Source organism: Eptesicus fuscus, chromosome 8 (assembly GCF_027574615.1).
Source record: "Eptesicus fuscus isolate TK198812 chromosome 8, DD_ASM_mEF_20220401, whole genome shotgun sequence".
Classification (NCBI taxonomy): domain Eukaryota; kingdom Metazoa; phylum Chordata; class Mammalia; order Chiroptera; family Vespertilionidae; genus Eptesicus; species Eptesicus fuscus.
Window position 1 is genome coordinate 64009624 of NC_072480.1, and position 22588 is coordinate 64032211.

The following is a 22588-nucleotide window of genomic DNA, read 5'->3' on the forward strand; positions in this document are numbered from 1 at the left end:
ATGTAGGGAAGAAAGTATTACTGAGTTGTGTCAAGAGGTTGATTAAAATGTATCAAAAGATTAAAATGTATTGTTTTCCTATATTTCTGACATTTATGGTTTGAGTTAGCTTTTTAAAATTTGTAATTTGTTGTGATTTCTTTTCAAATTCTAAATATTCACTTCCATGCCTTATTTTGTATTGGTAACTTTGAATCATTGTTCTTAAACAAGGTCCCCCAAATTCTAAGCTTCATTGCTCACAAAACCTGGATCTGCCCTGATAGGGCCATAGATCACACACGTATTGATCAAACTGAAGGCAATAAAGTGGTTAAGAAAGCTGAGCTGTGCAGTTACACGCAGCTATTATTGGGCTCCATTGAGTTAATGCAGGTAAAACGCTTGGCAGAGCTTGGCAAACTGTAAACACATAATAATCATTCTACAATAATAATAATAATAATCTATACTAATAAAAGGGTAATATGCAAATTGGTCATGACACCCTCACAGTAACACCCAAACAGCAGGCTGCGTGGGGCGACAAGGCTGGCAGGGGGGTTAGCGAGGGATGACCAAACGACTGACCAGCAGGCTGTGGGGGGCGACCAGGCTGACAGGGGGGTTAGCGAGGGACGACCAAACGACTGACCAGCAGACTGCGTGGGGCGACCAGGCCGGCAGGGGGGTTAGTGAGGGATGACCAAACGACTGACCAGCAGGCTGCGTGGGGCAACCAGCCCGGCAGGGGTGTTAGCGAGGAACGACCAAATGACTGACCAGCAGGCTGCGTGGGGCGACCAGGCTGGCAGGGGGAGCAGTGAGGGGCAACCAGGCCGGCAGAGGGGGACAGTGAGGGGTGACCAGGCTGGCGGGGGGGGGGGGCAGTTGGGGGCAACCAGGCTGGCAGGGAAGGCAGTGAGGGGTGATCAGGCCAGCAGAGAGGGGCAGTGAGGGGCAACCAGGCCAGAAGGGGGGGCAGTTGGGGGCCACCAGGCCGGTGGGGGGGCAGTTAGGGGCAATCAGGCTGGCAGGCAGAGGCAGTTAGGGATGATCAGGCTGGCATGGGGGGCAGTTAGGGATGATCAGGCAGGCAGGCCGGTGAGCAGTTAGGAGCCAGCAGTCCCAGATTGTGAGAGGGATGTCCCAGATTCGAGAGGGTACAGGCTGGGTTAAGGGGACCCCTCCTCCCCCTGTGCATGAATTTCGTGTACCGGGCCTCTACTACTACTACTACTACTACTACTACTACTAATAATAATAATAATAAATGTGTTGCTTGCATGACAGTGATCTTAGATATTTTTTTTTTTAGTGTTCCACGTACATTCAATTTTACCAATCTGTTTACAAAAATTTTCCTGCACCCACCAGGAATGTATGAAATAAAACAGACAACAATGGCAGGGGCATTCACAAAAGAGGAAAAACAAAAGGCCAAAGACAGAGGAAACTAACTGTACAATAATAAATAGAGATGACACTGGAGTTCAGGGACTGAGCCCAAAAGAAACATAAATAGATGCTTAGATTATGAACTGAATTGAGGAGTATTGATGAAGTTTGTGTCAGGAAGGACTGAAAAGAACAACAATTGTGGGGGGAGGTTCAGGGTGTACAGAGAAGCACTTAGACCCATTCCCACCCAGTAGGCAAGCTGCAAGAGCAGCAAGAGCACCTGATTCTGGAGGAGGGAAGGGGGCAAGCAGTAAACCCCAAGGGACGCTTCTCAGAGGGTTCTGTGGCAGAAGATGGAGACAGACTCAGCTGGGGAGTCTGGGAGGCCCAGGACCCACAGATGGTTTTCTAACAGAGAATCAAAACCTTGGCTTCCGTGGAGGAGACCGCCAGGCCAGGCCTGAGGCCAGGGCCATGTGATCAGAACACTGAAGGAGCTCCATCCCAATGGACAACTTGTGCACGGGTTAGCCCCTGATACGGAGGCCCCCCGGCCCCCATCTACTGGCCAAAGCAGCAGGCAGCACGGCAAACCTCCAGTGACCATGCGGATCTCACAGGTGCCAAAGAGCACGACCCACATGCCCTCCCATTAGCCTCCCTTTGAGGCTCTCTGAACTCACTCTTTCCTACAGCATCTGCTGCTGCAGGTCTGGCTGCTCAACGTCTATGCAAATCGAAATTCCAGATCCACAGGCAATCAGAAACCAGGGAGTCTTCTCTATGCCAGGAAAATGAAATTCCTTAAGAATCCAGCACAACTGGAAAGCGTCAGACCACAAACGAGTTCAATTTTGGCCAAACATGTATGAAGCCTAGAATACCATGGGAAGAGCTAAGCAAAAAGGCTTACTGATTCCACCCTGGCCAGGGTTGCTCAGTGGTTAGAGTGTTGGCCCGCACACCAACGGGTCATGGGTTTGATTTCTGGTCAAGGGCGTGTATCTGGGTTGCAGGTTTAATCCCGGCCCGGTTGGTGTGTGCAGGAGTCAACCAATCAATGTGTTTCTCTCTCTCTCTCTCTCTCTCTCTCTCTCTCTCTCTCTCTCTCTCTCCCCTCCCTCCTCCCTCCCATCCTCCCTCCTTCCTTCTCCCTTTTCTAAAAATCAATGGGAAAAATATCCTCGGGTGATGATTAACAAAAAAAAAATTTTAATTAAAAATAAAAAGCTTACTGATTCTATTGCTCTTCTCTCTGGCACGAGAAGCTTCCTGTGACCTTTTTAGTCATTTCTTCTTGCCTATATGTCTCTGATAATTAAATGTTAACATAAGCTGAAACCCCAAATGCCACTTCTTGAAATAGCAAATGAAGGAAATGGCAACTCTTTGAGCATTCTATTATAAGAGAGGAGAAATTCATCATTTCTGCTTATGAAGAATTTAGGACTTTCTTGACTTATCTGCATGGCTATGAAAGTTACTTGATCAGCTGAGATAAAAACCTTTCATGGAACTTGGTCCCTTTTCAACCTTGCCAACAGGACACCAGTGCTGTTGCTATGGAGGGGGACAATGAGCCTGCAATGAGAAGGAGGGGCTTCTGAAGCCAGATAATAATCAGTGTGGCCCCACGAGGCTTCCTGCACTACTCTATTGTGCACACTCTCACTACATATCCCACCAAGAGCTTCCTGAAGTTATCAGATTTGAAGGAAGATCCCTCATCTATAATAATAAAAGCCTAATATGCTAATTAGACCGGACGTCCTTCCAAGCATCCTTCCTTCTGGACAAAGCTGCGGTGGGTGGGGGCCGAGGCAGAGGCGGCCGCCACAGCAGTGGGGGCCAAGGCCCTGGCACAAATTTCATGTATCGGGTCTCTAGTTTTCCTATAATTAGGGGGGCACAGGAAATTAGCAGCTGCCTCCCTTCCTCACTTGCGAATGTTACTAGCAGTTATGAGTTTCTTCTCTCCAGACTTTTACCCAGCCTATCCATATTCACTGTGCCAGGTCTTTGGGACACCAGGATAAAAAGGACATGGCCCCCACCCAGAGAGTTCACAATTCAGACTGGAGACAGATGTGTGAACAGTTACAGTAGGATGACTGACAGCAATGGGAACCCATGAGTGACGTCTGACCCACCAGAATGAACCTGACTTCCTCCCAACTGGACTACAAGCTCTACCAAGGCAAAGATTTCTCTACTTTATTCCACTACTTTCTCCAGCACCTAGAAAAGCACCTGGCATAGAACAGGCACTCAATAAAACATGTTGGATGAGAGAAGGAACCCAACAACATGGAGTGCTTCTTAAAGGAAGTTGTTAGAGCTGGTTCTAAGAGAAGAACAAGTTAGCCAGGATTCAGGGTGGATTGGAGACTCCTTGCAAAGAAAATGGAGAAGCCAGAGAGCATGCTCATAGATGGAACCAGGTTTTGTGGGGCCTGAAATCTGTATAATTGGAGGAAGGGGTGTTAAAAACATATTAACTTATGAATATGAAGTTGCTGGAGTCCCTTCCCAGGGCCTTGGAAGGGATCCTGAAACTGAAGCATCACTAGCTTCAGGACAAGTCCTCCTCTAAGCATGGTGAGTTCAGGAAGCAGCAAGCAGCTCACAACAGCTGGGGCAGAGTTGCATAAAGGGTTCGGGGTGGCAGCAGGCCAAGGGCGTTGGGCATAGTCTCCAGGGAGCTACAGTATCACTGGAAATCCAATTCGATGGAGAAAACCACATTTATGAGAACTCCTATCTGAAAGGGTACTCTATGTGACTGCAAAGGTGAACTACGTGGCCGCAGATGGGCGTGCTTGACAAGCAATGGATGGTCCACCTTAGGGCCTTCATTTCTCTGGAGTCAGAGAGGAATGGCTCCGTACAAGGGTCCCTGCTGCACCTCTGCCCTAAGCAGCCTTCGGTCTCTCATCTAAAATAGCATACAATTTGAAATGCACCAATGATTAGCTCACCTGGTATGCCACATGTCTCAAAGCCACCCCTGGCCTATAGCCTGTGGTGAAAGATGAGGCCAGAGTGGCAGGTGGGCTATGCAGAGAAGGGCCCTCAGGAAGCCAGCAAACTGGTGAAGGAAGAAGGGGACCGAGACAAAACTAGACCCTGTGCCATCCTCCAGCCATGAAAAATGATCTCTCACCACCTTGTAATAGACATGTTCTTCTTTCCTTTCCTTAACTCAGGACATTAAAACTTAGGAGTCCCTGACAATAAAAAGAGGATCGCATTCCTTTTCAGTAGTACATGTTCTTCTCCAGACTGTTCATCAGTGTGCGAGGAACACCGGTCTTGGCAGCTCTTCAGAAGCATGCTTGTTTCAAAGGAGCTGGAGGTTCCGTAACATTAGAACTCCAGTTGTGCAAACATTAGAACCTGAGATTATCTGGTCTAGCCCTCTCGTCTTACAGACAGGGAAACCAGGGAGCACGGGAGTTAAGTGACTGTCTCGGGTCCCAGGAGGAGTTGCTGCAGGACTGGGCCTGGATCCCAGGTCTCCTGGCCTGTGGTCCATGCTCTTCTTCTCATCGTCTGCGTTTTAATTTTCGCACTTTCTTTGACAACGTGCATAAGCACATGATATTTTTAAACAGTGGAGAAAGAGAGAGCCGTGGACTGAGAAGCAAGCTCAAACCTGAGCATTAAACCACAAGTGAATGGATTCGAGAATGTTTAGAATGTATAGTGACCACCTATCTCAGACATTTAATATAGTTCTCACAATGAAATGTGGGTTTATCCTCCGAACCCCAAGAATGACATAATTGTTAATCTACTTTTTTATCTTATAAGCATGGATAGAGGTTGAATTCCCTTTTTATACAGCACTTTAAAAAGCATTCAAATTAGAGAACTTGTCTCTGAGTGAAGATTTTATTTAATTAGGCTTGGCAGCATTAGCAAAACTTGAACACTCAAAATCAATCAATCAGAAGGAAAGGAGTTTGGGGTTTTGTATTGTCAGTTTCATAAATAACCGTGGTTTTCCAAATTTATTACCCTATTACTAAAATGAACAGAATTAAAGACTGCTAAAAATGTCAAATCAATAGTACCTAGAAAACAGTGTAAGAGAAACATAATAATGGAAATTGAGCTAACAACAGAGATAATCATACCGATTACTGAAAACCCCCTGAATGCTTGCATTTAGTCAGCTCAATGGAGATGTGGCTGATAATGCTAATGAAGAAAGAAGGGACAGCAAGGACTTAGGGGACTTCCTCCTCGCCCCTGGAGCACACAAGCAGAAGGCTGAGTGGAATGGAGCAGCTGCCCGTGCAAAGACAGACTGGAAGTGTCATCTATCCTGACAGAGCCTGAGGGGCTGGCTCAGCATGTGTCTCTCACACATACAGCCATCCCAGCTTCTGCCTGCCATTTTGACACATGTGAAAGCAAAAAAAAGAAAACGATGCACCATGGTGGCTGTATACATAATTCTATCTTAAAATTATACTACAGATCCTTTTCCGGCCAATAGCCACTGCCCCCCACCTCACTTTGAAGCATTATGGTCTGAAATTCTTTAATTCTTCCTATGTCCATAAAAGCTATTTTTAGAACTCTGAAATGAGGAAGTCAAGTAATTAAGCTAAAAGGCTCTAAAAGCCTGATTTAGTCAGATTTCAAACAACTTATTTAAAGCTCCTTATTTGAAGGTAATGAGGATGAGGATGGAATATTCATAATGTATATGACTCGCAAAAGAGTTTCTACATACCTCCTGGCTAGGAAGGCAGTTCAGAGACCAGTTAAGGGCAGATGTAGGGACTGAGGATTAAAAGCCTGGTCCCAAAAATGTTTACTATTATTGGAGGTGGTGACAGGTAGCTGGGGGTTCAGAATGCCAGACCCATGTTTCTTAGTGTGGCCCAGACTAGCATCATCAGGATCACCTGGAACTTGTTAGAAATGCAAATTCACGCCAGACAGACTGAATCAGAAATTCTGGGGATGGGGCCAATCAATTTGGGTTTTAACAAAGCCTCTAGGTGATTCTGATGTTCACCCAAGCTGAGAACCACTCTACTAATCTATCTGCTTCTATGTATGTCTGAAAATTTCATATTAAAAGTATTTTTTTAAAAATCCTGATTCCACTGATTATTGGCTATGTGGCCTTGGGGCAACTTATTAAGTCTCCATATCTGTATCTTAAAGTGGGAAAATAACTTTTCTTATAATCATCACAGGGTTATTGAAGGATTTCAATATATAATGCCCATAACCAGGGAAGGAACTCAACAAATGGTGATTATGGGGATCATAAATAGTTGTGTCATTCAGACTTAAGAAAATTTTAGCCCCTATAACATATACATGACTTTAAAAAGATGTTTTTAAATATGTTTTTATTGATTTCAGAGAGGGGAAAGGAGGGAGAGAGGGATAGAAACATCAAGGATGAGAGAGAATCACTGATAGGCTGCCTCCTGCATGCTTCCCTACTGGGGATTAAATCTGCAACCTGGGCCTGTGCCCTGACCGGGACTTGAATGGTGACCACCTGGTTCATGGGCCGACGCTCAACCACTGAGCCACACGGGCTGGGCTCACATGACTTTGCCAGATCACACATGTTATCTCATTAAACTTCCCCCATACTCTATGGTTGTAGTATCACCACTTCACAGATGAGGAAGCTGAAGTTCAAAAGGGTTATATGAATTAATGAAGGTCACACAGATGGTGACCCTTGGATCTCCCGGTTCCAAGCCCAGGACCCTTCCCATAAACGAACGGCTGGCAGTAATGATGGAATTTCAGTTGTAGGGCAGGACATGCTTGCCCAATCCCTCCGTTTCCCTTTGTGGAAGAACTAAGTAACACCACTCCAGAGAGCATGCTCCGGCCACCACAGCTCTGGGAGGACAGAAGTGCGAGACTCTGCTCTCTGCCCAGCTCAGATGCCTGGAAACGTAAGCCACATTGAACTGCCCCCGCTCCAAACCTCATCAAGGAAGAGAGAAAAGGCAGACTCCTTTCCTGAAGGATACTCATTTTCTGTCTCAAGAATATTAAAAATCATATCCCGAAATACTAAATCTTCCTGAAGAACCAGGTTGGAATGCTGGAATGCATATGAATGCCAGTAGGTCGCACTTAATTTACTATGCCAATAAATAGTTCCAGGATACGGTGGTCTTTGGAAGGGAAACCTAACCTTACACTTTTCCACGTAGAATCCATGTACCGGAATGCTGGCAATGAGGCCACACAATGATTTTTCCGAGTGTACTACAACCATTACAGGTGATGTTATGATTTCAGATGTGGCTGACAAGGAAGAGGTGGTACTGATGGCAGAAGGGGTGCTAAGAGGAAGAGAGGAAAAGCTCCTGACTTTGGCCCCTTAAGTTTGCATTTCTGTACCCAAGCACTCACATAAAATGTTATTTTTAATTTAGGTCAACAATAACAGAAGCACAGGAGGGTGTGGTGGCACAATACCCACAGCATAGTCAAGCAGATTCCTCGAGGGGCATCATTTTTTTTTTTTTTCAATTCAACACATTTGGATATTAGTGGCTAAACCTTTGAAGGTGGAAGGAGGAAGAATAAAGGATAATTATCCCCAGATCTAGTCTTTCCTGGAAGCACCTTTCTGCAGCCCATTTTTTGCCAATACATTCTGCAGAGTGACCAGGACCACGTGGAGAAGCAAAAAAAAGTAGGAGTAGGGCCCTAACCGGTTTGGCTCAGTGGATAGAGCGTTGGCCTGTGGACAGAAAGGTCCCAGGTTCGATTCCAGTCAAGGGCATGTACCTTGGTTGCAGGTATATCCCCAGTAGAAGGTGTATAGGAGGCAGCTGATCGATGTTTTCTCTCTCATCGGATATTTCCAACTCTCTATCCCTCTCCCTTCCTCTCTGTAAAAAATCAATAAAATATATTTTTAAAAAGGGAGGGGGGGAGTAGGGTGGGAGGTGGGGCAGGTAGTTTTGACTTTATCTCAGAGATGGAATACAAGCAAAAGGATGTAAAGTATAGCACAAGGAATATAGTCATTAAGACTGTAATAACTACATATGGTGCTAGGTGGGCACTAGACTTATCAGCTGTAAAATCATTTAAATGTCTAACCATGATGCTGTATACCTGAAACTAACGTGAAATAATATTTAATATCAACTGTAATTGAAAACAAATCCATGATTCCTGATAGGCATACCCTCCCCCTATCAGTGAGGGAGACTAGAGTATAAACCTTAGCTGCAATATGGCAGAGATGCATAATTAACACACCGGGACAGCGATGCCATGATGGGTCGGCCACGGGAGCACATAGTCTATGAAAAGGTTTCTTGGAGGAGCTGGCATGTGAGCTGGGACTTGAAGGATAAAAAGAAATGGCCAGGCACATGCCAGGCAAAGGGAGTGGTGCCCACGTGTGGAAGCATCTCCATTGGAAAAACATAGGGCCCAGGACAGGAAGGACTTTGGAAATTGCAGGAGATGAGGCCAGCAAGTAAGTTCAGGGCCAGCCGCTGAGGCTCATGTAGGCAGGCCATGCTTTGCCTTCTCTGCACAGAGAAGGCATTTAAGCAGGAAGTTAATAACATAATCTGTGTTTTGAAACACACACACACACACACACACACACACACACACACACACACACACAGTCAGGTAGCACGTTGCAGTGTGGCTCAGAGTAAGAAAAGACTGAATGCGGTAAGCTGACCTGGGCAGTCCAGATAACCTTCGGAGATGAGGCGTCCAGAGGGCAGACACTACTCCTATCGCCATCTGATAGAAACGCAATCTTGGCTCAGAAATGTCAAGTGGTGTTTAAAAGACACAGGGCCCAGGGCCCCCTTGCACCACTCACTTCTACTTCTCCCACAGTAGAGACAACTCTCCATAGCAAGGAGACTCCAAAACAGAACTACAGGCCAGCTCCTCCCCAAGAACCTGGCAAAGCCCTCAGAGACCTGCTGGTAAGTGGCACATACACTTGTCTGGAAATCAAGCACTAAAAACGTCTAAAGTGTCAAAATGTCATGCTAAGAGAAATGCAGGACTAGCTCTGTCACATTACAGGGATATTTCAAACTCTGGAAAGTTGAGGATAAACTATAATTTCCAAGCCTTCTTGGTCCTAAAATTGTACTCAAAGTCCTATGTCATCTGTAGGCTCAAGTTGGCTTCTTGCCTCTCCTGTGTCGTATTCCCTGCTAACTCCAAATTCTGCTGCTACTTTTACTTATTTCCAGGTTGGTCAACGCATTCCACTGGTGTTACTCATTTACACTGGGTGAAAAGCCAATATCCCGTGTTGCAGCTGCTACAACTCAAAACCCAAACACTTTTGGATAAACTAAGTTAGAACCTAAAACTAAAATTCCCAGGGTCTTGACCGGACTTCATCACAGGTTATTCTAGGATCAATGCTAATAGCCCTGAAACATTAGCCCCAGAAGAGATCTTAGAGATTATTTATTACATGCTCCTCATTTTACACATTTAACAGGCTTGAAACAGTGTCTGGCACAGAGCAAGGCACTATGTATTTTTTTCCTATTGTATTATTACACCAAAAAAAAAAAAAAAGAAAAGAAAAGAAAACAATCGGCATTACTCTAACTTCCACATTGATGACAGATATGAGCAAAGACACGTGCCGGAGCTCAGTGGATTTTCATGTTCTATGCAAGCAAGAAGCCCAGAAAGTAAGAGTGGCTCAGCACCGCAAGGGGGTAGTGACCCGAGCTATGGAATCCCCTTCTGTGAGACAGTTTTCCACTCTGGCGGAGTTATCAAATTCACCCCGACACTATCTAAGCAAGCACTCTCCAAAGAGCCCTTCCACTGACCACTCCACAAAGTCTGTGTGCAACTCTGGGGGCCTCATTCATACAAACTGTTCATATGAACAGCCAGGGGGCCCTGTGCCTTGGGTAAAGCTGGGCTAAGGCCTGCTTTACGGTAGGTGCTCAAGAATTGAGAACTCGTCCTTGCTGGAGCCAATGATGATTTAAATGTTGTCTGCCTTACCGGGAGAGGATGGGAGAGAGTAACACTTGTGCCTAATGAGCACCTCGTGAAAAGCATTTATGAGGAACAAAGCCCCTCCTTACCCAGACCTTGCTGCTTGGGGAGATGAGGGGGGTTGGTCTCACTGACCTGCCTCCCCAGTGCACTATACGGTAAGTCTGGCAAACCTCAGTGCTTAGAAATATGGGTCTAATGAACAAAAGAATGAACAAATGAAGGAGAAAACCAAAAGGCATGGTAAGGCTTGTGGCTCTGAATCGGTAAAATGTCCCGTGTCACCTGGGAATGTGTCACTACATAAACCTTGCAGGAACTTCCTTCCTTCACCACTCACTATTTTAAAAACAAAGAAACCACTTGTTAAGTATCACCAAGGTAGTTAATATCATTAATTATTTCTAAAGACATCAACAGGGATGCAGGAAAACCTGTAGGGCAGAAGGGGTTTAGAAGTATAATGTAATTAACTCAACCACAGACATCTGACGTCTTACAGGATATCATGATCATGGCCCATAAGCTTATACTTCGGGGCTTGTGTCTCAATTCAATTCTGCTGCTATTTCTAAAGTAAAGAGAACCTGGGGAGAGAAGATGTTGACTCTCCTGGGGAGAGTGGCTCGGCACTGCCACGGGGTAGTGACCGGAGCTGTGGAAGCTCCTCTGAGACAGCGCTCCACGCTGGCGAGGTTATTAAATTCACCCAGAAGCCGGGCTCGTCCTCCTTTCTATACTGGCTCACATGCTGCCTTCTCACCCAGTCAGTTAGCTAATCATCTGCTCATTCAGACATCAAAGGAAGAACTCAGGTTCCGTTTTTAACACTTGAAGATCCCAGAAGAATAACATAAATAGAAAAGGTGTCCTGAAAAGAAACTTGCCGAACACTACCTAATGAGTGTTTCTAACATGAAAATTCAGCTGTTTTCTATCTTCACATCTTTCAACCTTCAAAATCCCCCACCTGAGACCTGTGCTGCAGTCCTTACCTGCGTCGTGAGAGTAACTCAATGAAAGGACAACACAAATGACACATCCTCAGCCACTTCTGACTCTTTGAGGCCGCACCCTTTTCCTCTAAATTGTTGGGCAGTGACTATTAGAATAAATTATTTCCAGGAATTACTTTAAACTTTGGGGGGGGGGTGCAAAAAAATAGGTATTCAAATGTAAGCAGGGTAACTAACTGGTAGACATCAAGAATACCCAGATTGTTCCCCTGTTAGTCATTCACAGTCCACAAAGGCATTTTTCAATGGGGCTGGCAGGGAGCCTCGTGGACAGGAACAGGGGAGTTTCACCATGCACTTCCTCCCCCGCTTACCATCACAATGAGGGGACAAGACCTACGTAGGTGCCCGTAAGTTGAACACTGCAGCCTCTGAAACTTTAGAATGCCCAAACACATACTTCTCTTATAAACACTGACTTTACTTTGCACAGAACAAGCGGCCACTGCTAAGGGCAACCTTAACCTCTGCCCTGACAAAGGGGAAAGAAGCATCATTGCCAATGAATGCCCAGAGGAGACTTCCGATAGAAGTTTTACAGAACGAGCACTTCTGACTTTGTAAGTGCTTTAAGATACATTTACTAGTACATTCGCAGTTAGTCACTCACAGTCCACAAGGTCATTTTTTTCAATGACTGTACATTGTAATAATTGTAAAGAATCGGAAGCAAGTTGAATAACCATCGAATTATGGTACAACTATAAACTGGAATAATATACAGCCATTAAAAAGAATGGCATAAATCTACATATAGTGACAAAGAAAGATGTTGTTGATGTGCTCTAGGAGAAAATTAATGCAGAAATCTATAGTACTAGCACATTTTTCCAAACACACACATACACACATACACACACACACACACATATACTTTTATATGCACAGGAGAAAGTCTGGAAGTATATACATCAAATAATACTGGGCACTTTATTTTTCCATCTTTCTACACTATTTATATTTCTTATTATATGCATTAATTACTTTTATGCTTTCTAAACTATGTAATATTTCCCCCAAAGGACTGATTGTGTACATAGCTAAAACCAGCAGAACTTGATTTCAAATGTTATCTCTTGAATAAAGTAAGGTATTTACATTGAAACGTAATAGACTTGGGATTTTCACTGAACATATGGACTACTGACCTAATAATAACCAACAGCACTACAAGAAATAGGCCTCATGGCTGTGCGGGCATACTTTTTCAAAACCATCTTGGAAAAAAGTTGTACTCCAAGCCGTTCGTGGAATTCTCACTTGCTGTGAGCAGCGATAATCACAGACAGGATCTGCCCTGGGCAGAGGCCCTACTTAAATATCATTGATTCTCTTATCTGATACTAGTTAGCTCTTTTTACCTAGCTTACCCCCATGGAAGAAGAGAAACACTATCAGATAAGGAAAGTGTCTTGTTGTATCACTGTTGCCTTCACCTCTCCCTCACACCTCCCTCTGCAGGTGCACAGAGCCAGAGCTCTCCGTCCTGCCAGAAGCTTCCGAGCCCTGGTGAGCATTCCCCCCAGGCGCAGCTGCAGCCAGCACTGCCTTATCCATTACAGTAGGAGAAAAAAACTCCCCGTGGAAATGCCTGGAGTGAGATCTGACCTAAACAAGTAACTGGGATATGAGCGGCCGATTGTTTTTTGTTTTTTGAGCACTAGAAAGAGAAATAATTGTAACAGTCACTTGTGGAATTAAAAATAAACCACAAAGCATCTTTCGATGGTGTATTTAATCATCTGGACACATATTTCTACACACCTGAAGAATCACTGACAAAAGATGTTTAAGAAGATTCACAAGGGAACCCAAACCACACAGCTTCCTCCATGAAATCGTAAGCTACATCCGCGGGGAGCTGATTAAACGTATATGGCATGGAAGCAGGTCCAGCGACTCAGTAAATAAATGAACTATTATGCTAGCAGAAAGGACTCCAAGATAATGAATAACATCTCTAAACAATGTACCAGGGTGGGAGGGAAAAGGCCCATCATCCCGGATGGACACTCTCAGTTCAGTTAGCAATGTAATTTTGAAGTCAATACAATATAAGGTAGTCTCACACATCAGGGGAAAGCAGTTTAATTCAAGTCAAATCCACCATACGAAAGTTTAAGTCCAGATTCTTAAAGACATTAGAGTGTTGAAAATTAAGTTAATTAACCAAACACTTTATGATAATGGCAATTGGACCTCTGTTTTTAGGTTGGTTTTTTTAAAATCACTCTTTAATATCACTAAGTACTGGTTTAACTATCCCTTTAACAGCTCATTTGAAAGGCTCAATTGTACTCTTTTGCAGTGCGTGTTGGTGGTTTTTTTTACAGTTTGCTTTAAAAAAAATTATGTGCTTTTATTGTACTAAAGAAATTCCAAGAGAGAAGCACAACCTACTCATTGATGCTAACAACACAGCCATTTTTCACATTCCTCCCTTATAAAGTCTACCGAAGCACTTGAATTTATCGAACTGCTGTGAGTTTAGCTAATGCTAAGAACAGACACTTTTCTATCAATTGGTTCAAAATACAGGTTATCTCTAACCTTTGTTCAAGGTAAACCTGTTACAATGAGTGAGACCACATGTAACTTCAACAGTTATGTCCTAGTGTCATCTTCATCACTTTCACAATAACATAAGTATATTATGTAAAAATGTTTTAATTTTACAGAGGACATCTTTCTCACCCCCACAAAAGGCAATTAAAAAGTGCCTCCCTGGGTGTGCGTCTGGCAGCACTGCAGCCAAGTGGGACATCATTTTGAACAATACACGGTTGTTCTATACAAAGAAGCCTCCTGGAAGCCACGTTCGCCCACAAAATGTCAACACATCTTTCCTCACAAAGAAAATCAAAGTGGAGCCGAAAACAATCGACAGGAAAAGAGGGAGAGCAGAGTTCACAGGAGACAGGCAGAGCAAGTTTTAAAATCCCACAGCCGTCAAGAAGGCACTGAGCATGCACACAACGTAAGCACCGTAAGCACCGCTGGGAAAGGCAGCAGGATTGCTGAGGGTGAGCCCCTTACCAGCACGGGCCCCGGGCTCTCGGCTTCCACGTCTCCCTGAGCTGCATCCTTGTGCTGCAGGGGGGACTCGATCACCATCTCCTTTTTGACACTTCTACTACTTGTCCTGTACTTGTCAGCCTGCATTCTCGGCTGAAAATGCAAGTCAGAGCGTCTGCAACTTGGATAGCTGTGAGTCCCCAGCTGGGCAAGGCACAAGCATGCCAGTGGCCCGAGGAAGGAGAGGCAGCTAGCTGGCTTCCCAGGCACCAGTGGTCAGCTCCGCCGGCTGGGTCTGTAGAGCCTGTTGGGGTGGGAGGGCATGCCTGCGAGGGCCAGCCTCCAGGGGTGTTACTACTGCTGGAAAAATGGGAGGTTCCTTCTCGCAGGCCAAAGGAAAACAAACCCTGAACTGTACAATACACAGTGTACTGCCTCTCTGATAAAGACCGGCCTCATTGTGTCTGCTCCACACGGGGTGGGCCAAATGGACACGAATCAATATAGTGCAGTGTTTAAAAGAAAAGCAGTCACAGTTAGACTCCTCCGTAATTCCTTCAAATCTGAAGCTCCTGGAGCTGAAGAGACAGGCAGCTAGGTCGTCTGGGTGTTCCAAAATTCTTAAGTTTTTGGATGCTTTCCTATATGTTATGGCTAAACACCAAATGCCTGGCTGATGATCAGTGCTGGTAAGAGCAACAAGCAGGGGGTTTCGCAGCCTGCACCTCAAGGCTGCAGGTGTAAAGAAAGAGTTTCTTCCTGCACGCAAAACTTAATTTACTATGTGTTATCTTGTGGCAAGAAAAACAAGGTCATCAAACATTTTCATGGGAAACTATGTATCGTGGTAAATGTTCTTATTAACCAGAATGTTATTTTAAGTCCATCAACAGGCAGGGGTCTCTCCCTTCAAGCAGCGTCAGAGCTCCTTGAGAAGGCGAGATGAATGGACAGCATAAGTGACAGATTAGCATAATTAACAGAGATTCACACAAAGCACAAGAAAGGAGCTGAGTCACCATCCCATGGTTCAATGGGGATTGCACTCAAAATGTGTTTTTCCAAAAAGGCTGCTATTTTTAGTATTTCCTAACAATAACAGTGGAGTAAATTTTAAATCATTTAAAAATAATCTCCTAGGGAAAACTAAAACAGAAGTGTTAAGGGATTTATTTAAAAATTCATGGGAAATGGGCAGTAAGATGGAATTAAATATTAATCTGCACTTCCTGGGCTGCTGCAGTGCTTCTCCCAGTTAGTTATTATTCTGCTTATTTTCTTGAAATCGGGGACGATTTGGTTACAGAAGACAACAAGCAATAGCAGTACAGAAACAATGGAAATGAGTGTCATTTAGCAGCAACAGGTGCCATAGAAACTATTATATAAAATATAGGTACAAATCTCCGACTTTCCAGGCCAATTAACTGGCTGAGAGGACTCGCGGGGGGGCGGAGGGGGGTGGCGCGGCTGCCTGTTCTTCCTCCCACCAGGATCTCTGTCACTCAAACACCAGCGATAATAATATAGATAGTAACTTATTTAATCTTCATAACAACCCTATGATGCAAGTAGTGTGGTTATTGCCATTTGATAGATGAGAAGACAGATGCACAAAGATGTTGTATATGTGCAGAAGGTCACACACCAGGCAATAGCAATATGGACCCAGTGTACACACACTGAACCCATGATACTATGCTGAACCAGTAGTCTATTCCAACTGCTAGAAAGTATAAATATGCAAAAGCTGCTGATCATCAATTAAAGATAAAGGCAGCATCTGGGTTTAATTCCAGAGAGATAATTTAGTGAAGAAGTAAAAAGGTAAAAATCTCATAGCACAATGCCTGGTACATAGTAAGTGTTCATTTAATGGTAACTACTGTTATTGTTGCTGGTGTTATAGCAACCTGAAGAAATTTACCTTAGTCTTGAATTCAGGGCTTTAGCTGTGTGATCTAAAATAACAACTCCACCGAAGTGCTGCTATAACACTTTACAAAGAGCTTCAGCAATTTAAAATCAACCGTTCTTCCCTCTTTGCAGCTCAACTATGAAAACTGCCTTCACACAGTTTACTTGACATCCCTGTGCTCATGCCATGAGCCAGGCATCTTCTTGAAGTTGTTCTATTTTTTTCAAAATGTTAGCAGTGAATTTATATATTTTTTGTAATCAAGAGAAAAAATTGAATTTGCTCTGAGCTTCCAGGTAACGTCAGGCAAGTAAATTTTTTAAAAAGTCTCTCACACAGAGATTTACGTAAAAAGGGACTGATTAACATACTAGACAAGGTTCTCAACATATTTATTGGAAATGCAGCAGCCAAATTCACACAGCTTTCTCACCGCCATCTCAGAGCATTATGCTTAAATCCCGGATAAAAGAAAGCAATTCTGAGAGCAAGACAGACATTGAGTCTATCACCTTCAAATGGGTCCAACTTACGGAAGAAGAAAATTCTTACAACCTAGAGCAATGGAGATGCTATTGTGAGCCTTCCTGCTACGTAACTTCTCAGGCAAAGTAAGGTCTTTGTTATATTCTGCTCGTTTAGGACCGACCAACACTTTAGAAATCTGACCGGCAAGGAGAGTTACATGGTACAGCATTTCACTCCGGGACCTAAACCTCAGAGTAGGATGTGGTTTCTCTAGGGGGTTTATGAGATTGATGTCTGAGGACAAAAGAATGACATCTGGTCAGAGCAGCCACAAGAGGAAATGCCGTCTTGGAAGGGCAGGAAATAGGTGGCCAAGGTTTCCTTTACGCCATTTCAAAGAACAAGGTGCATGCTAGACCTCTGGATTCAAACCCACAAACGTCTCCTGAGCTCCTACTACCTAGCAACCTCAAGCTCTTTCACACATTAACTTGTTTAACTCTTACAATAGCAAACACCTCTATGAACATGTATTAAGGGTATAGAGTTTTACTCTCAAAACAGAATGGAGTAAACCCCATGAGGAAGTGGGAACACTTCAGAGGAGGATGGAATGCTTCTGTATATGGGTTTCAGTTCTCAGATTTTAATACACATACAAATTATTATACAGGTTAGGTACACAAAACCTTAAAAATATTTTGGGGAATTTAGAGGATTTTCTAAGGGTAATTTCTTACTATCAGGAAGGCAAACTTTAGACTCTAAAAGTCCCCATCTTCCCCTTCCCTCGGTACAATGAAGTTCTATCACATTCTGAAAAGCAAGAAGTAGAAGGACCCTCTCACCCAGAGGACTCCTATGCATGCCTCCAGAACCAGTTTAAATAGCACCTTCTATACGCAACTCCCTTGATCCTCCTAGCCAGAATTAATTAGATCTTCTGTTAAACTTTTATTTACCTCTGTTTTGGAGCTTTTCACATTCTGCCTTTTATTAAGTTTGTACATGTCACACTCTTTGGTGAGACTGTAAATTCATAAGGGCAGGGACTATATTTTTACCACCTGTGAGTCTCCAGTGTCTTGGATACTGCAAGCACTCAAAACATATTTGCTCAACTTAATGCTTATGTCAGTTTTATGTCCCGAGTTATCTTTAACCCTGGAATGAAATTCAGTAGTTGTAAAAACATGCAAACATTTTTATTTGTTAATAGCCCAAAGCATTCAACTGTTCATAAACTGAAACCCAATGGACCATTTACTAATAATTAAAATGTTCCTTTTTCCACCTAAAAAATATTATACTGAATAATTTGCTTTAAGATACATACAAAGTTTATTTAAATATATAAATTATATATATAGCACACATATACATATTTTGAATAGAGCCTTAAATATATATATATAAATATTAAATATATGTACATATATGCCTCTACTCCAAATAATCATTCCTTTTCTCTTATTCTGGAAAATTTTGAAACAATAAGTAAAAATTATTAAGAGAAACTGCAAAAAGGAGCAGATGACTAAATATTTTCCACAGTGTATTATTATTGGTCAGCTTGCTGGCCAAAGAAAAGAAAAGGTGTCAGGAAAATGATCTGCCCTTCTGAGAAAAACAAAAGTATGGAACATAGGAGGCACAATAAGCAGCAAAACAGAACAGGACAGGATTAGAGGCAACGAGCGACGAACAGATAACAGATGTGGGGGCAGGTGGAGGTGAGACAGGAGAGAGAGGATCTCCACATCAGACCCTGGGGGCCTCTTAGAAGAATTAATATAAAAACACATTCTGATATAAAGTCTGATGCTCAACTCAATTATGTCATTAGAGATTTAATCCAATAATCACAGAAATAGAATACGCATTATCGTCTAGTCTAGTGTTTCTTAGCCTGGAATCCAAGGCTGAACTTGTGGGGAAAGTGGTCCATGAAACCTTTAACATTACATTCAAAATTTTGTGTGCCTGTGCGTTTTCTGAGGAGAAGCCTCTGGAATTTATCCAGTTCTTAGAGAAGGGACCAAAGGAAAATCTTCTACTCCCAAAATAAGGGAACTAAGGTCCAGAGAGATAAGCTGGAGAGCCACCCAAAGTTCGAGGATACAAAGCTCTTCACTTTAGCAGGTTCAAGTCTATTCAAGTAGAGATAACAGCAATTTAAACACCGAGCCCCAGTTAAATAAATAAGCATCAGATGGCTATCAGCAGTGTCAACACCTGCAGTCTACTTGCTTGTTGATGGATGGCCAGGTCAGCAAATGGGTCATTACATGAAGCCCAATGCCCAGCAGACAATCCAAGGCCAATAAAGTATAACTCCAAAACAGGATAAATAATATAACCAATAAAAATTGTGTTCTGAAAACTTTTAATGACATTGAGAAAATGCTCACAATTAAACACACATACAAGACAAACAAACAAAAAAAAAAGAGCCCTGGCTGTGTGGCTCAGTTGGTTAGAGCATCAATAGCATCCACCTGTACACCAAAAGGCTGTGGGTTCAATTCCCAGTCAGAGCATATACCTAAGTTGCCGGTTTGATCCCTGGTCAGGATACATATGGGAGTCAAATGATAGCTGTCTCTCTCTCTCTCCCTCCCTCCCCTCCCCTCCCACCCCCTCTCTCTCTCTCTCTCTCTCCCTTGCACTCTCTCTAAAATCAATAAACATATCCTCAAGCAAAGATTTTTTAAAAAGTGTCTTCTGATTACCCCTGGTATGTGAGACTATTAGTGATATTTTTTTCTATAAACTGTTTTGTTTTCCAAGTTTTCTTCAAAAGCACTTCTTAGTTCTATAGTCAGAAATAAATGAAAACAATGGATTGTTAGATAATGGTATAGGAAAAGCTCACACGGAGGTTTAGCCTCCACTACCAGTACGCCACTCGATAGCTGTGAGATATTACAAAAGTCACTTGAGCTCTCTGGGTCCCACCTCTCTGGGTCCTGTAAAACGAAGGACTTAGACCAAAAGATCTCTCCAGTTCTGCGTGCCTAAAATGTTAACTGTTAAAACTTCCCTTATTGGTGACATTTGGGGGAAAATAAATCACCTCAATGGAATGATAAACATTTCCAAGTCATATACACACAAAAGAAAAACACAAAGATATATTTCTAAATGTGTCAAATCCTCGTTTCCGGCAGAGCAGGGGAAGAGCTGAGAGGCTGGCAGGTGAAAAGAACTAAAGGATGTTCTGTTGATAAAGAAGGGTCAAGGGGAGGCCTGCTGCCCTCTATACACAGCTCTAGGCGCAGCCCCCAGCGCTGGGACAGCGGGGAGAAACCAGGGTGGGCAGAGGCCTTCCACTGCTAGAGATGGCTGTCTGGTCCTGGCTGTGCGACTACATCACTCTGGGGACCCCAGCTCCCTCACCCGGAAGACAGGAATTACAATGCCCACCTTTACAATCCTGGCTAGATCCTGTTCATTCCCAAGGCCCAGTGGGTAATGGATGTGTCCCCCTGTGAGGAGGAGCACTGCCTGCAGCCACGTTCAAGAACCTGCTCAGTAAAGACAGCCCACTGCCTCCCGGGACAGCCCCTTTCCTGCTTCCTTTTTTCTATAGCCTCTATCACCATCTGGGATTCTCTATCCTATCTTCTTATCTGTTTAATGTCTGTCTAACCACAACTTGGAGAAGGAGAAGGATGAGGGGGAGGATGAAGAGGAGGAGGGAGAGGAGGAAGAAGAAGAACAAGAAGAAGCAGTAGCTCCACAATGGCAGGGATTTTTGTCTATTTTGTTCACTGCTCTACTCACAGGATAAGTACTCAAAAAACATTTCTTGCGTGAATTTACTAAAGGGTCAGAATCCCCTCAATTTGGATATAGAGTTTTTACGCTACGGACACAAATGGTTTTTCTGTAAACTGTCAATTTATTTTAATCACAATTATGACAAGTCAGCCAGCAGTGTCCATGATTAGTTTTAGAGATGGAAATTTACAAAGCCAAGGAAAACATGATGTGCCTGGGATTTTTCTGAGGAAACAAAACCCCCAGGCGGAGTTACCGAAGTCTGGCCTGCCTCACAGGCTCAACCTTAACTGGAGGGATCCCAGCATGTTTTATTGCCCCTCAATAGCTCTGAACACTGTGTGCGTGCGTGTGTGTGTGCGCGTGTGTGTGTGTGTGCGCGTGTGTGTGTGTGTGTGCACATGCAGGTGTTGGCACAAATGTGCACACACACTCTGTGTACTGTGTACACAGTAGGCAATCCATAAAGATTTGCTTATAGAATGAATGAGGAACCTGCCTCAACTTGGTTTGATTTATCACACACCCAAGCCCCATAGGAGTCCACATGGAGCAGAGTTTTCTAACTTTCCTCACAACATGACAAATGTTGAAGTTAAGGGCCAGAGAATGAATGCTTGGTGAGAAAAAAAGATCACAACCTTTTTATAAAGTGCTAAAGGGTTTCTTTCTAAATAAAATGCCTCGTTCAATTATAACTGGAAGACAAATTCCATTCTTCCTCTTCTTCTCATATCCACCTCCTAAAGCAACCTAATGAAAAATGCAAATAAACACCCTCCAAGTTTATAGCTTGTGTAATATCTTTGTGGGCGTATGTTAAAGTTACTTAAAGCGAGTTATATCAGGGTTTATACAGTGTAATACCAGTGGACCATCGACATATATAGATGACAGAGATGCAAATGTCTGGCAAATGTCTCACAACTCTGGCTGCTCCCAGGTATCAGAGTTCATGGCCGTCAGCTACCTAACTTGGGGAAGGCGAGGGGACAGGCCTGCAGGAAACCTCAGGACACCTACTTCTGCGAAAAGGAAACCACCCCCAGGCTACAAGGGGAAAGTCTGCTATCAGGAAACTTTGCAAAGGGGGTTGTGGACTTTCCCCTGGCACCTCTGGCTTAATATAGCTTGTATTTAAAAGACGATGATTATTTACAATGACACCAGGTCCCCTAACAATAACTGGGAAGTTCCCTCTTTTAAAAAGCAATAGATTATGTCCCTTCCATATGATGAACTCATCAGCAGCAAAGATGATGTATCCCCTCTCATCCTGCTGCCTACATGAGGACCTTCCACTTCTTCCCAGCTCATTGTGACTGATTTCCTATGTGAAATCAAGAGGCTGCCAAGGAGTAGGGGAAAAAGCCAGCGCGTGTGAGGGACCTCAAATGTTATTCCTAGGCAACACATCCTGATAAATCACACTTTCTCCCTGAGTGCCTATAAAAATGTGTAACCAAACTAAATGACCTTCTTCATAGATATGCTACAATAAAGGTGACGGAGTTGGAGACCCAAACAGGGTAGGTGGGGAGGGTGAAAGTCAAAGAAGGCCATCAAAGCTTCCTTTCTCTTCACTGCCAAATCGAAACACATGCATCACATAACTTAGAGACCAATGATGATGGTGGTGGTGGCAGCGATGGCGGGGGTGGGGGTGGTGGGGGGGGGTGGGGTGGCTGCAGCCACCTTCGGCCCTTTCCTAAAGGTTGTTGCACAGTCCAATGTTACTTCTGTTACATTTCTAAAGCATTACACATGCAACACAATAGGCTTCAGCTTTTCCCTCTCCAACAAGGAGGAAAAGACTCCTTCAGAAAACATGTGGTTAAAAGAGAGGGTGATGTTTAATCAAGCTCTGAAAACTGGCTATGAATATTCATTCTACTGGCCCATACACAAAGAGGGGCCAGGTCTTAAACGTCCTCTGTTGATTCAAAAATAGCAGGTTAAATAATTACAAAATAAACGAGGCTTCCAATGTTAC

General features: G+C 43.7%; 1 protein-coding gene across 9 annotated transcripts in view; it reads right to left on the minus strand.

Annotated features, from left to right (window-relative positions):
* DOCK9 (dedicator of cytokinesis 9) overlaps positions 1-22588 on the minus strand; it is a 262790-nt gene that overhangs the window by 143169 nt on the left and 97033 nt on the right. For 6 of the 9 annotated variants that reach the window (XM_028148931.2, XM_028148927.2, XM_008143976.3 and 3 more), the window contains exon 1: positions 14448-14685. The exons of the other annotated variants lie outside the window; for them this stretch is intronic. In XM_028148931.2, coding sequence (XP_028004732.2) covers positions 14448-14573 — 126 coding nt within the window. In that variant the 5' untranslated portion in view covers positions 14574-14685. Of the gene's footprint in view, positions 1-14447; positions 14686-22588 lie in introns of those variants that run through there. 9 annotated transcript variants of the gene reach the window in all.